The sequence below is a fragment of the Clytia hemisphaerica genome, unplaced genomic scaffold (genome assembly GCF_902728285.1).
Source record: "Clytia hemisphaerica strain Z4C2 unplaced genomic scaffold, Clytia hemisphaerica genome assembly, whole genome shotgun sequence".
In the NCBI taxonomy this organism is placed as follows: domain Eukaryota; kingdom Metazoa; phylum Cnidaria; class Hydrozoa; order Leptothecata; family Clytiidae; genus Clytia; species Clytia hemisphaerica.
Genome location: NW_027104189.1, coordinates 261,854 through 277,284, shown reverse-complemented (window position 1 = coordinate 277,284; position 15,431 = coordinate 261,854). Strand labels below are relative to the sequence as shown.

The window sequence follows — 15,431 nt, the reverse complement described above, 5'->3', positions numbered from 1 at the left end:
CAATTTCAGCCATGCATAACACCACAAAAAATACTGTGTATCAATGGCTGTGTGTTTGAAAGTTTCATTGTCAAGTTTGAAAATCCAAAAGGGACAACCACCAATTATATCATCATGAAAAATGACCAAAAGTCCAAAATAGATCATTTTTACAGCATAAAATCATGAGTCGATAAGAAAATAACTACTACTACTACTACGATTTGGTTGATACTTTCAGCTTTTGGCTATCGTTTAGTAGCAAAAGAGATCTTTTTGGCTTTCGTTTAGCAAAGGAGATATTTCACGTGGTAACCTGATTGACTTTTTGATTTTTCAAGCATATACAACAAAATTCCCTCATCTCGCATGCGCAGATCTAGAGAAAGGATGCTCCACTCGCTTCGCGCGCTTCGCGCGCTCAACGCTCGTTCCGCAACAAGTTAAAACCAGAAGGCTTTGTGGACTCTAAAATACCAAATTTCTTAGTAAAATGGACCGAAATATCACAAATTGGCAAGATTAAGAACATTTTTAAGTCTAAAGCTTTTTTCACATGTACGTAGAATTTTACTTAAAGACCTTGAAGGGTGGGAAATTTCCCTGGGCTTACGTAGTGTTTTAAGGCCTTAAGTAGAGTTTGCTTACGTTCAAAAATTTTTGAACGGAAGGAAAAGTCACGCAAGACCCTCTTAATCAACAAAAACTCTATATAATGTCGGGGAGATTCCCAAAAGACAACCTTGCGAACAATTTTCCGTAAGGTCTAAAGTAAAATTTTACGTACATGTGAAAAAAGCTTGAATATCAAAGAGCTAAGAACAACTGAATGCTTCAAAAACTTTCGATATTCTTATAAGAAACGAGTAGAGAAAATAACTCTTACCGTGAAAGGGAAAATGTTTAGCCATGCTGAATATGTCTTTCTTCCTATGAAGTGAGATTTAATAAGTTGAATTAAATAATCATGTTTGCTGGAAATCCTGAATAACATATTATTTCACATTGAGAAATTTTGACTTAATATTGATTAAATACTATAAAATCAAATTGAAAAAGCATCAATACTGCATGAGGTGGGGGAGCTCGATTCAAAGGAGTTTCAAAAAATCTTTGCTAATATTTTCTGTTTTAGAAGTTTTGTTAGCTCAAACTTTTTGCAACATCTTTCTTCGTTTATATTTTGTTGTATCAGTGTATCAGTATCATTGGAGAGAGAGAAGAAATAACAAAAAAAGGAAAAGATGGAGGTGAGATTTGTTACTTCAAGGTGGACAAAAAACCCAGGGGGAACTACTTACGTTGGCGGATGGGACCTCAAAAAACCGACCCTTGGAGAGACTGATTTTTGCTGAAAAGGTGACCCTTAGAGAGACTTTTTTGAAAAATTTTCTAAACATCGTGAATTTTCCGACCCTTAGAATGACTAATTTGACAAAAAAACTCTCCTCAACTAAGAAAGATGGATCAGGAATTCTAGCTAGTTTGATTCATATACTGGTTTTGATCGTGCGATCATTGTTGTGACTGATTAAATAAGTAACCTTCTGTCCCAGGTCATAGCCAGAAGTTGAAAAATGATCCCCCTGATAGAGGCCGATAAAAGTTTGAGGATTATTTGTCTGGAAATTTCCGCCTTCGTAACCTTGAATAAATTTACTGTATCTTGGTATTTCTAATCCTATTGAATATATGATAGATGGGATTTGTCTGAGTCCATCATTAAAAAAATGGATGATATTCTTAAATCTTCGGTAACAACTCAATCGTAATATCCTTCAAATGTCTCAATTATTTCATTCTTAACTTGTTTTAGACGGATAAAGATATTGAGCTCAAGAAGATCGGACAAGAAGTCCTCAAGGAGATGACCAAGAAATGGAAAACCTTCATCCAGAAGACCGAAGCCAAATACAAAAGTCATATGTGGGCATCACGCTACTGGAATAAAATCAATAAAATCCTTCTGTCAGCTATGGCAATCTTTGGAGCTGTTGCAACTCTGTTGGCATTACTACAAACGGTGACTATATTCATCATTGCTGGGTTAGTGGCAACGCTAACATTCCTAGTTTGTCTGTACGCTGTGTTACAACCAGCTGAGAGAAAACACAAACATATCAGATCTGCCAAAGAGTTCCAAAACCTCATGATGCGAATGGTGAGATGTAAAACAGGAATCGAATTTGAACAACTCTGGCATGATATGAACCGATGCATCTTCGAAGAACCTATTCTGAAGAAACGGCATGTATATCCAATATCTACCGATACTGAACAGATCCATTGGACAATGTCTCAAGAGTTGTCTAAGTTTATCGAGTTGAAGAAGGAGGAAGCGAAACGAATGGTAAAGCAGTATGCTAACAGGTGCGTTGGTACAACCTCAGATGTGGTCAATATTGAACCCTGGCAATTTGGGAACAACCAGAATCATCGAAACGGTGCATATGCAGGGAATTCGATGTACCAGTCATCCTATAATACATACCCTGGATCAAATGCTGTGGTAAGTTATGGAGGAGCAGTCTCTGGTGGCCATCAATCTTCCAGAGATTACCAGTTCACCAATGGTTTTGATCACCATAAAGCAATCGTAACCACTACAGCCACTGGTAGTCGAGATGATGAATTTGAAGTTCTGTTTGCTCAGAAATCTCACCAAGAAGTCTGGGAGGATGGGAAGAGAAAGAAAAGACAGATCTTCGAACAATTCAGAAGAAGCAAGTCTATGAAATGAACTGTTGTATTCTGGAATATGGATAAAGAATTGAAATTAAATGGCGGAGAAGTATCAAGACTTCCATTAGACAAAAGAACCCAAAATTGATTTTCCAACTTGAAGGTTATACAATTGGAAAGAGTAGTCGGAATTGATGACTAAAGTTCTATTTCTAAAATGGCAACGAAAGAGACAAGAAATATAGGTTAAATGAACAATAATTTTTATTTCGTATTTTTATAAATTTTTGTTGGGTTTGAATGTTTTTGTTATTTATAAACTTGTTGTCTCAAAGTATAGACATTGTCATTGGGGTAACATGCTCGCTTACACACCGCTGGGAAAAAGGAATGATATAATTTATGTTGCGTTAGCCTTAGCTTGTTTCTTTATTAAAGAAATTAATGTGTGTTATAAAAAGTATAAATTCTGATAGAAAATAAAGAAATGAATTCTAAGAATAAATTGGAAATTCTTATTTACAGCAATCAAAAAATTTTAATTCGTTAAAAACATGGTATACGTTACCAGAATATATTTTTCGTTTTAATATAATATGTGGAATAAAATTGTATGCATTTTTATGTGTAATATCCCTATATGTATCCCTTCTCACAGCCCCACTGGAAATCCTTCCCAATGGAAAGATTGGCCAAAATATGGTCCCCAGTGGAAAATCATCCTCCAACCTTTGTCCCCACTGAAAATAATACATTAAACCAATCCTCACTGCAAAATATTTACTATTTTTTCCCATCCCCGCTGAATTTTATTGACTTGAAATGAAAAGAATTGAAATTCCCAGCCATGAAAAATATGAGAATATCGACCCCCATCAAGTTTCAGTCCGTTATTTTTATCCCCACTGGTTGAAAAAAATCCTACCGGGTCTGTGAGAAGGGGGTGTAATATGGGACAGAGTTATTACGAAATCATCTTCTTTTTGGAGGACGATGATGAAGGAAGGTTACGTAGATCTGATCTAATTCGTTTCTGTTTGATTTATTCTCATTTTCCTTTCTCCAGCAAACGAGAAGTTTCACCTATAGCATGAAAAAAAACATGAGCATAATATAATTTTACAATCGAGTCTAGATCAATGTGATAAATATCACTTTCGATTTGTGAAAATTACCAAAACTTGCGTGACATAACATCTTTGGCCAGGAGGTGAAGTTTGGCTCTTTGGTGATGCCACAGGCATTGTCATGAGGAAGGCGGAAAATTTAGGCCTTTTAATTTAGGTCCCTTTTCTTAAAAATCTTTGTCCATTTTAAGGCAAAACATTTTCATATCCTCCTATGTCAAAACGGGAAAGAAAAGGCAAAAGATTTTCAGATTTTCCAAAGTTTTGCCAAAAGAAATTCGATTGATCCCCACTTTTCAGACTCTTAGAGTGAACGCCCCTGGTGGCTAGGGGTGTAGAAATATCGAAAAAAAGAATTACCAGGTCCACCATCGTCTTCTGCATCTTCGTCCTCTTGGTACTCCTTTTCATACTTGGCGATTTCTTCACCTGTCAATTCTCTATACCTACAATCACAATAGATAGGGGGAAAGTTAGTTGGTTTTTAGGCCAAAAGGCGAAAGGTTAAGAGATTTTTTAAGCAATCCTTTATGAATTTAGACAAATTTCACCTTCATAAATTCCCCATCAGTAAATCAAGATACTGTAAAGCAATTTGAAATATATGAAATTTCTTAACACCAAAATCATTTTGTTTCATCAAACCATCTAATTATTCCTATGTCATTATATCTAGGCATAATAAGCTTGTTTGTAGCAGAGTAATGAAGAATACATACATTTGTTGTGGAGGGGCGTCAGTCATATCTATATCACGCCCTGGTTCAGCATCCAAATGTTGTTCTGTGTACGTGTCCGCACAGACATCACAAGCACGAACTCTCTTGCTAAACAGGAGAGAAAATGATTAAGTTTGCAACATACTCCTTGTAGTAGCGCGGAGCAATCGACAAAAAGTAAAAAGAGCAAATAGACAGCCATCGGTGAAAAGGAATACCTTTTATTTACTCACACTTTTTTACTTAGATTGCAGAAGAGGTTCAAACCCAACCCCGGTTGTTTGCATAGCGATGTGATTTGGGCATTTCTTTTGGCGCGATGGCGTAGTTTATGAGTTTAAAAAGCGTGATATGCGATTGAGACTTTAAGAGTGATGCCGGGAAAAAAATAATATTCTCAGCGTAATCCTGTGGATTAGAACTTTTTTTGGCATGATGGCGTAGTTTATGAGTTTAAAAAGCGTGATATGCGATTGAGACTTTAAGAGTGATGCCGGGAAAAAAAGAATATTCTCAGCGTAATCCTGTGGATTAGAACTTTTTTTGGCATGATGGCATGATCAGGGACTCCACTGGAGGACAGGGTAGGGGGTCAGAAAACATTACTTTTCGACTTACCTATTGTGTGGAGTAAGCAACCATCGATCGGAGCATTTGAAACAAAAGATATGACCACACATTCGACAGTGGTGCTGGAAAAAAATGTTTAGACACAATTTTACAAACAATGTGTTGTAAAAAGAGTGGTTAAAAGGAGATTGACGAGATCTAAGCCTTCTACTGGGAGATAATGTATATGACACTCTCATTTGATGTTATGTTAGACAAAGCTTCATTTTTGATCAAGTTAAAAGCCAAAGTCAAATTTCTTTTCGATATTCTATTATTCGATAATGTCACCTTAACTTCCAATTGAGAAACATACCCTCCTGAGAGTGAAAGAGAATTTTTCACAACAATTTGTACAATTTTCTGATTCAATGTCAGGTACCCAGCGTTGTTTCTTGCATTTCTCGAACACAGCGTCGCTCAATTTTTGAAACATTTCTGCTTTGTCGCTAAGTAATTAATGAAATGATTTTGAATGAGTTCGGATCATTTCCAGTCGCTCAAATGCAGAAGTAGAATTTAATCTAAATACGTGGGTTAGCATTCGAATGTTGAGTTGTTGTTTAATCATTTACATTTGAGAAGATTGAAGGTGACGAAAAATTAGTCCTGCCTCTTTGAAGAAGGGCTTAAGTTGCACTTATTATAATTTGTTGGAATCGTGGGTCCCGTCGATGAGGGAGGAGAAGGAGGCATGACCACCGCACATTTCCGCAAACTAGTGAAAAAAAATCTTCTTTAAATTTCCCCCTTAAGTTTTGCCTGCCTTACTTCAAGCGCCACGCCGGGCATGTGAATACAATCTTTAAATAATAAGACCGCTTGCTAGTCACCTTGTAACGTGAACGAAGTGTTTTTTGAGGTCTTCAAAATCGCATGACACTTGTTGTAGGTCGAGTTTGTAAGCAGCTTCCATAGCATTTTTCTCTTCAATAATCATTTTTAAACGCTCTGCTATCTGTAGAAAGAGTAAAATGGAATGGTTCTGAGATATGTCTTTTAGTCGTCATGGCCAGAGAAAGTTGGTTCAATATATACACCATCCATTAGATGAAAAAGTTTCATAAATATTCAAAACCCTTACGTGTCAAGTCAGACACACAGCGTATCCGTATCCTCACCAATCCCAACTTCCTATTATTTGAATCTTCATATAATTTGAACTGAGTTGCAGTCCTGACCAAGAGAAAGTTCGTTGAGTACTTTCTATAATTCGAATCCCTCTGCAATTCGAAAAAATTATTTTCGCTAACGTGCTCGAATAAGCGAGAGTCAACTAAAAGGCACGAATGACAAGAATTATCACTTCTTTGTTGTCAGCTCTTTGAAAACATACTTTGATTCTGAAAGATTTTTCGTCAGTCTTCTCTTTGATCAATTTTTCGATTCCGTTCTTTAACACTTTGATTTCACTGTTATTCACTTTCACTTTCTCTCGTTCTTCATTTAGCTGTGGTGAAAATGAAGAAAATGAAAGTTAGGAGGGCGTGCGTGTGTATGTATTGGATTGTGGTATCTAGCTAAGCGTGTTTCATGTAAATTTTTGTCTTAATGTAATCTGAAAAATCACCGTTCATAGTCACTAAAGTTATGTGTTTGGAGTGAAAGAAATATTTTATGAATTTTTTCAAAGTAATAGTGTTCTAAGATTGGAAATTATTTGATATTAAAACAGTCATCCTGGCAAGCACAGTTCTACAAGAATTTTTTTCACTTTCGATTTCTAAATGGTTTAGAAAAAATATTTCAAAGCATACAACCCTGTCCCAGTACCCGAATTCTGCACAATATTAACAGGAGAAAGAGAGGCGAAGCATGATTTTTATGGGGTGCATCCAATTGTGGTAACGTAGAATATTTGAAGAGTCTTCTGAAGGGACCAACCCTGGGGGTGTGACTTAGGCAAAAATGGGTTCTGGGTATTTGCGAACGATGATGGTTGTTTTTTAACCTTCCAAAGTCCTCTGAGGGTTAAAAAAGTCAAAACGTAATCTCTCCAAAGGTTTCATGCATAAGGTAAGTTTTTAAGAGATTTTGGAAGAGACCTCAGAATAGGTTCAGTTTCTTAATAGGTTTCGTAATAATTGGCTCAGTGATTGAATCTTGAAAATATTTCAATGTGCTTGAAACTACTTACAATCCAAAAACCCATACCTATCTACAAAAAAATAAATAACTTAAAAAAATCAGTTTTAATTTCGTTAATCAATGTTTGAAAAATTTCCATGCTAGAACAGCAGCAACGATAAAAACAACCACTACCTCTTTTAGAAGGGAATCTTTTTCGTTGTTAATTTTGTCTTCTTTTGCTTTGCAATCATTTTCAAGTTGAGTGATTTGTTGTTTGAGCGTTTCTTCTTTCTGTTTCATGCTCTCGGTCATTTCTTTCATTTCTTTCTTCGCTTCCTCAATGACCTAGTTTCGAAGCAGAATTTGTATCTGAGGTACACATTCTTTTTAAACAAATTCAATCTTTAGGTCAGCCCTGGACTGCTTATTATTTTAGCTAATTTTGAAATTGCTTTGACATCACACCTGATATTATATATTTTGGGTCAAGGGCCATTGCCTGTCATGGTAAGACTATCCAAAAATCTTTTACTTTGCGAGGGAGTGAAAGAAGTTCGGCTAATATGAAGACTCGGGACTTGGTTGTTTATAAAGAAAAAATGTGCTATTTTATAGAATCTTTCCTACTATTAATTAATCAAATACCAGTCTTTGCCAATGGCACTTAATTGGTCAAGAAGTTTCAATGTGATTTGAAGAAAACAGTATTGCAGTTTTAATACAAAAAAAACATAAAATGGAGACATTATGCCATACAGCAGTTTTTAAAAACAGGCATTCTAAAGGTTGTTTTTTCTGGATACACTGCAGTCAAATACTCACCTGAAGCGACTCATTATTACTGGATATAGAATTGAGAAGTTGACTTTTGATTTCATCAACTTGTAATTTCAACACTTTCATTTCTTCAGTTTTGTTTTTTAGATCAGTTTTCAAGAGCTCGCATTCTTTCTGGTCTGCAATTTGTTGCGTCATGGAGTTCTCCACTTGTTTCATTAGGTCAGTATTTTCTTTCTTTAGAGCATCGTTTTTATCTGAAAGTCGCGTCACTTCGAACTGTAATAACAAAGAGGGGAGCAAGGAGTCACTTTTTTAAAACAAAAAAATCTATTGTTTGATAACCTTAAAACAGACGTGCTTTAGGCGAACTAATAGGACTGAAATGCAAAAATTACTGATTAATCAGTATATATGGCCCTATCATATTCAAAGTGGAACCGAGGCCCCTGAGACAAACCTACTTTTTCCAATTCTTCCAGAGATGCTGCTGATGAATCTTTTAACTCTTTGAAATTCTTTTGAAGACCACCCAATTCATATTTCAACCCTTTCACTTCTTCTTCACTTTCATTCTTCGAACTGCGCATGTCCAAAAGCTCTTTCTCTAACTCCAATACTCTCTAGAAATAAAGTCTTCAGATATGAAAACCAGTCACAGAAAAATTTGACCAAAATTTTGTGCCCGTTGGAAAAATACCCCAAAACTTCAGCCCTACTAAGAAATCGACTTTGTCTTCATCCCCCATTTGAAATTCAATGAAAAGAAGTGTATTATTTCCATCCCCAATGCTGGAAGAATTTCCACCAGCTGTGAGACAGGGGTGTATAATACACCCCTTTTTCACTGGCCCAGTGGAACCTCTTCCCACTGGAAAAATTTACCATAATATTTTTGTCCTTGCTGAAAACAATCAAATAAACAAATCCTCACTGCAAAATATTGTGCTATTTGTTCCATACATATTTCTGACTTGAAAACAATGGAATTCAAATGCCAAATCATGAAAGAATTTATAGTATCGATCTCTATAGAGATTTTTCCCAGTGTCATGAAAAATCCCATCGGTTCTGTGAGAAGGGAGTGTATAAGTGAGAAAGTAAGTAAGAAACCAATCCTAGATTAAGAAAAACTTTCAATGAAAACAAAATCTTCTTTTTTTCTTGGATGAAAATGTTTAGATGCACAAAGCAGAAGAAGATGGTAAGATTACCTTCATTGCCATTCCCTTTTCATCTTCACTTGTCACAACATCCTGTTCATAAAGAGATAAAAAGAAATACATTAAATTCCTTAGCTAGACGCTATAAAAGCAAAGGCTTTTATGGATTAAACTTTTGAGGCAGTTTGATAATCACAAAGTCAATCTTTAACAAAAGATCATATGGTTATTGAATATACCTGCAAAAAATACATTAATTTTGCATTTCACTCATCCAGGCAAAATTTTTAAAACTTTAAAGGTAAAAACAGATGATTTGCATATACTTCTCCGGACAAGAAATTTCAAGTCAATTCAAGTACACAGTGACAATCATGTGTTTATTCGCCTAATAAGTGATGACTTTTAAAGTATTTTCTAGATCAGCATTTTTCAAAAAAGACTGATCTCTGAGTTTTTGTGAATTTAAAGCTAAAGTAAACAATGTTGCTGACGTCAATAATAACCAGGACATTTTTCTGCTCCTTTTTTATCTAGATTAAAAATGTAAATGTTGAGCCCTTTTTGCATTGGATATGACTTAAAAACGACTCTTAGAGTAGAGATAAAATTTATTATAAAAGATGGTCAAATTTGGACAAATTTTTAAAGATAATGTTTAGTATATGGCAGTAAGGGCGATTGTTTACGTGTATACACGTTTTCTGTTATAAGAACAAAGTATATAAGAACTAAGGCTTCGATGGCCAAAATTTTAAGAATATTCTAAGGATTAAGTAGCTGACTCTAAAACACCTGATTTCTAAGGAAATGGCATATAAAAATACCCACAAAATAGTGAAAATAAGAAGAGGTTAAAACATTTTTTGGCTTAAAACTAAAAAAATTTAGAACGTCATAAGGCTTCAAAAAATTGGGTTGTTCTTATAAAAAAGCATTCTTGAAGAGAACACAGGAGCAGAGGTCTGAATTGAAGGGACGAGCTGGAGTTTTTACAAGCTCTTATTTGATTTGGTTGGTCGTTAAGATGTAATAAAAGAATCTTATTACTTTTTCTAAAGAACGCGTCATCTCTTTCACTTTAAATGACAAATCAGTGAAGTATCTTGTAAAAACTCCAAGGCATCTCGAATCGGAAACCCCTGGTTTATTGCGATCATCGTACGGACGACGAGACAGAGACAGACGAACCTTGAGAGTTCGTATAATGTTGATTGTGGCAGACGATCTTACAGTTTGTGAAGAAGGAACCGCTTTATTCTTGCTCTTCTTCTTCTTCTTCAAAATGCCATCCGGATCATCGAACACTAAAATGTAAGAAATTGTGAAAATGTAACGAAGTTCTTAAAGAAGAGACTTTAAGAAGAGTTAAGGTGCTTTATTTGTGATGCTAGCTAGTCGTGTCTTCAGTTTTTTCAGCAAAATGTAAATTGGGCTCTTCCAGAAAAAAATTTTACATGGGGGTGGAGGATATAACAATTTTTAGTGATTTACCCCCCGGACAGGGTGACTTTTGGCCCCCCGGAAAATAGGTTTTACCTCCCGAAAAAGCATCTGCTGACCCTCCGGACACACCAAATTACCCCCGGACGGAGCAAATTTACACCCCGGACAAGGCAAATTTTGATGATTTTTTGCTACCCCCCCCGGACAATATATCCTCCACCCCCCATGTAAAATTTTTTTTTGAAGAGCCCATTGTAGTCGTTAAATGCAAAGACTTTTTCTTGGAAGTATATTTGAAATCTAAGAAGGAATAGAGTTTACTTACAGAACGAAAGTAGAAGAAAGAAGAAAAACAACAACATGACATCACATAAGAATTTCTGTTGCAGAGATTCCTAAAACGCTTAAACATCAAGATTTATCTGGTGACAGGGACAATTTGTATAAACTAACTATAAGGAATAATCTGGAATTTTAAGTGAATACACTTTATATCAAAGAACTGGTTCGTAAAATACCTTCTTCTCCACCATTCTCAAAAATTTCTTTAGGTGGTGGTGCTTTTTTGTCAGCGTCCATAGTGATCAGAAAAAATGTTCCCCTCTGTAAAATTTTGTATCGAAGCTGCTCTCGACAAATAACAACACTGAACTACCGCAATACTAATGATGACATAAATATGATCTCAATAACTATAAAAATATCTTGTTTTTTTTTCAGTCATCTGATTTCGCTTGTGTTTCATACGTAAATTTGTACAGACATGTTTTATTTTGATATTTGTCAACATTGACACAATAGTATTGTTTGGCATTCTTTAAGTTTCGACTTGTAGTTTTATCTGTTTTGTATTTGTTCCATGATGAGGTAATGTTTTGCACGTGAAATCGTAATCCCTTCCTTTGTAACATTTCGAATTGACGCAATTTGTAGCAAATATCAAGTGACAAGCCAACAATATTCTCTGACAATTTGTTGTGTTAAATACAAAATAGAGTTTCACAACGTACATTATACATTGCCATTGTCATTAATTATTTTGAGTGCAACGTACTTTAAACATAAGCCAAGATCAAATAGAACAAAATGTATGTCATACTTTTGCAGGGAATAATAGACGATATCGCCTTTAGATAAATGCAATGCATTCTGGTTTCTCGGGGACCCTCAAGGGAATTATAATCTATTCCAGATCATTATATAATCGACATTATAATTCCTTTGAGAGTCCCCGAGAAACCAGAATGCATTGCATTTATCTAAACGCGATATCGTCTATTTCAAAAGGAGGCAAGTGATGTTCATGACGTAATTTATGAAAAGGTCTATTCACTTTAAAGATCATGGCTTCGTAAGAGGATCTGACCAGGCACCACTTTGATCTTTTTCATAAAGCAAAAAAATTGCACCAGGATCAACTGGAAGCAATACATTAGAGCCTAATCACTTTCACTTTCGTTTTCAAGCAAAATGCAACGCGGTTTTGATTGTTTTGACTGAATAACATATTCGCAAATTCCTTTAGAGAAGAGTGTGACATGCGCAGAATGAAAGATCTAGTATACCTACCTAGATATCCATTCGGTAAAGTATTTTTTCTTACCCTGGTGTTTCTGTATCGAATTACATTCAAAAGTCGGATGTTGTTCAGCTAAGAATTTGCCAAACATGGGTTTCCAACCATCTAGGTAGAACGTAGAACAAGCTGTATCTGTCAGAAACATCAGGAGTCAGAAATTATATGTTTACAGCTTGGATATTCAGCCCGGGAGGGGGCCCCCAGGTAATTGACCTACCGGACGTGCGGCCCTTAAGGGTAGATTTTTTGGACTTTGGAAAGTTCACTGATTTGTGAGTGTGAAAAAGTGCACTGGTGTAAAATTTGAGAAAATACCAAATTTTGAGGTCATAATTTTTCTGTTGAGGCTTTTCTTATTTCCTTTGGTTTTTTTAGTATCAATTTGTTCTTAACATGTTATTTTAGCACATACAGAGGTGTTACAGCAGGATTCATACCCAATCCTACTAAAAATTTGTTTGGAGATTCTTTTTAGAATTCTGGGGATCAATATTGTTCTTATTTTTATCATTTTAAAGGTTTTTAAAAAAGAGTGATGTCGTTTGCTTACTTATCAATTTTAATCCACAAGCTTTTTCACATTGAATTAACACGAATGTGGAGCAAGATTGGTCAGAAAGAGGAAAATGTATTATGATTAAATAAGCATAATATAACAATAGGCGGATACTATGTCATGATACGAAACATTTGTCTGATATGAAACGGGACATTTATGTTAAAATAAAACCTTGAAGTGTCCTTTTAATTACAGGAATCTTTTTAAAAAAGAAAGTTGGTCTAATATCGTCATCCCTCGTCTAATTCCCACACCCTTCTTTAGAGACATGAATAATAGTGAGGTTAAGTAAATCGGTAAAATCACGACGACGAACGAAAATTTAACAGGCTAGTGAGTTTCAACCAATCAAATTTCGTATTTCCACTAGCCTATTACATTTTTCGTCCGTCGTCGTGATTATCCCGGTATACTTAACCTCACTAATATGAAAGCTTGAATCACTGATTGAAAAAAGATTATTCCTCTCTGACCACTAAGCAAAGAAAAACTGCTTTGACCTTTATATCGATTTCAGCTAATAAAAAGGGTGTTGGAATTTGTAAAGTGACTTTTATCAAAATATATTTCAAAAACAAAAATAAAAAGTACAAAATTTGATTTATAAATCATGAAACAAAATTTTTTGCACCTTGGAAATAGTCTTTATTCATTATATACTTACTGTAACTTATCTCATTTGTGTGCCATTAGGCTAGGCTAGCTAGACTAGGCTATATTTATTCATTTATTTTATTTTAGTATGTTAGGCACACCTGGTTTCCATGGCCTCATTTTCAGTATCATGTCACAGTGTGAACTCAGTCTACTTAAGACCTCACTTCAGTCACACCTCAGAGCTACCATTTTGTGTCATGTCATGCTGACTGACCATAATGGCATCAAGACAAGCTTTAAAAAGTAAATTCAATTTTTATGCCAACTTCAACTCAAGTCAATCAATAGTCAATTCATTGACAGAATTCTTATATTGGCTACCTGGTAGGTTTCATTTTTGTTCTTGTTCTTTGGCAACCATCTTCTTTTTACTTTCAGGCAGCCATTTTGTTTTGTTCTCTCAGTACACACTGATAGATTAGGGCCTTGCCTTGACATGATTAATAGGTTCAGTATTTCATTTCAAGCCTTTATTTTCATTTAAGAACTTTTTCAATCAGACTTATACTTTTTTCATTGAATTCAGACATTTTCATTTTTGAACTTAGACTTATTTTTTTATAAACACAATACTCATAGACCTTATGCCTGATTTGCGTAAGAAAGTGCACCAATTGTCTATCGAAGCTAAAGAATTGAATGCAACAAAATCTCCAACATCAGGAATATATCGCGTCCGTGGTAATTCAAAAAACGGGTTCAGTATCAAGATGGTGCCACTCAAGAAAAAATCATCAATGGCGTAATCACCAACAGAGAAGAATGTTTCCTTCTCCGAAAACCTAACATAGACAAACATCATCAAAATATAGGGGAAAAAACCGCTCCAAAACAAGAAATGAAGATCCTTTATACAAATCCAGATCAGTTAACATCGTTTAAGAAAAAAGAATTACAGTCCATGGCCCGGGAAAAAAGCCCCATATAATTGCAATCTGCGAAGCTAAGACAAAAGCAGGTGCCTTGAAGGAGCTACATGAATATGAATTCGATGACTACAAAATCGCTAGCCAAGTTAAACTAGATACAGATCATCAAGTGGCGTGGCATTGTCATATTTGTTCATATATCCATTAAACACTTGGTAATCGATGCCAAGCCTCCAGTGACTTTCAATGAAGTTTGCATGATTGAAGTACAACTATCAGGAAAAGATTTGCTCGCTGTTGCATGCATTTATCTAAGCCCAACTAGATTTACGTCCTCCAACGAAAACAAGAACAACCTAAACTTATTGATCAAGTCCATTGCATTAAACAAGAAATATTCGCACAAATGTTTGTTAGGTGATTTCAACTTTCCAACAATCAATTGGGAAAACTGGACCACCCCGCATCTGGAGGATAGCAAAGAAGAGAAATTCTTAAATGCTTTGAGAGACGCATATCTCCATCAACATGTTAATGAACCAACTCGATGTAGAGGAACTGATTACCCATCCCTCATCGACTTGATCTTAACAGGCGAAGAAAACCAAATTAGGAATCTCGACTACCTAAGACCACTAGGAAATAGTGACCATAGTTCGTTGGCTTTCAATGTCGTTTGCTACGCATACTCCAAACCTACGCAAACAAGGTTCATCTATGCTTCGGCCAGTTTCAAATCAATGAAAAATGACCCGACGTTGAGGGAATGGAAAGAAGGTTTCAAAAATGCATTTGTAAACAAATCAGTGGAAGATCTTTGGGAATCGTTGAAGAAAGTTTTCATTGATTTCAGAAATCGATTTGTCCCTTTGAAAGAAGTTGGAAACGATTTTTGGAGGAAAAAAGGTAAAGTTCCAATTAATAAGAATCTTCAAGATGAAATCAAGTTAAAAAAACGCTCCATAGAAGGTGGTTAAGATCTGCACCTCTCGACAGAGGTCGTCATCGTGCCAATTACACTATTGTAAGAAATCGTTTTAATCGTTTGATGTCAAAGGCCCACAGGACTTATGAAAAAAGCATTTGTGATAAATCCAAGGAAAAGCCAAAGATATTTTGGTCTCATGTAAGATCTAAACTTAAGTCATCAAGCGGAGTCTCACCACTACTTGAAAACCCTGATGACAAATCATCG

At 35.4% G+C, this 15,431-nt stretch overlaps 2 protein-coding genes across 5 annotated transcripts; one reads left to right on the top strand and one right to left on the bottom strand.

The window, feature by feature from the left end:
• The first annotated feature begins 1,223 nt into the window (after positions 1-1,223).
• On the top strand, positions 1,224-3,072 carry LOC136815012 (uncharacterized). Its single transcript, XM_067071447.1, has 2 exons — positions 1,224-1,229; positions 1,796-3,072. The coding sequence occupies exons 1-2, from the start codon at positions 1,224-1,226 to the stop codon at positions 2,717-2,719; spliced, it is 930 nt and encodes a 309-aa protein (XP_066927548.1). The 3' UTR covers positions 2,720-3,072.
• A 110-nt stretch (positions 3,073-3,182) lies between these two features.
• Positions 3,183-11,379, bottom strand: LOC136814979 (RUN and FYVE domain-containing protein 1-like). Of its 4 annotated transcripts, none has more exons than XM_067071408.1 (13): positions 11,091-11,379; positions 10,360-10,433; positions 9,178-9,219; positions 8,428-8,586; positions 8,009-8,242; positions 7,379-7,531; positions 6,453-6,566; positions 5,950-6,074; positions 5,433-5,565; positions 5,126-5,199; positions 4,508-4,615; positions 4,149-4,234; positions 3,183-3,744 (listed from the first exon to the last, which is right to left on the bottom strand). In XM_067071408.1, exons 1-13 carry the CDS (start codon positions 11,149-11,151, stop codon positions 3,710-3,712), a joined length of 1,398 nt encoding a protein of 465 aa, XP_066927509.1. In that variant the 5' UTR covers positions 11,152-11,379; the 3' UTR covers positions 3,183-3,709. The 4 variants fall into 4 exon arrangements, with proteins under 4 accessions (XP_066927509.1, XP_066927508.1, XP_066927510.1 ...); XM_067071407.1 differs by having other exon boundaries at positions 10,318-10,433; positions 10,898-11,154; XM_067071409.1 differs by having other exon boundaries at positions 10,898-11,149.
• Positions 11,380-15,431: the final 4,052 nt, after the last annotated feature.

Excerpts from the sequence above, each read along its gene's own strand:
- LOC136814979 (XM_067071407.1), bottom strand. The coding sequence starts at position 10,934 with ATGTTGTTGTTTTTCTTCTTTCTTCTACTTTCGTTCT. Across the intron at positions 8,587-9,177 it reads AAAAGGGAATGGCAATGAAG|AGAGTATTGGAGTTAGAGAA; the intron begins GTAATCTTACCA and ends CTTTATTTCTAG. Across the intron at positions 4,235-4,507 it reads GACGCCCCTCCACAACAAAT|GTATAGAGAATTGACAGGTG; the intron begins GTATGTATTCTT and ends TTGTGATTGTAG.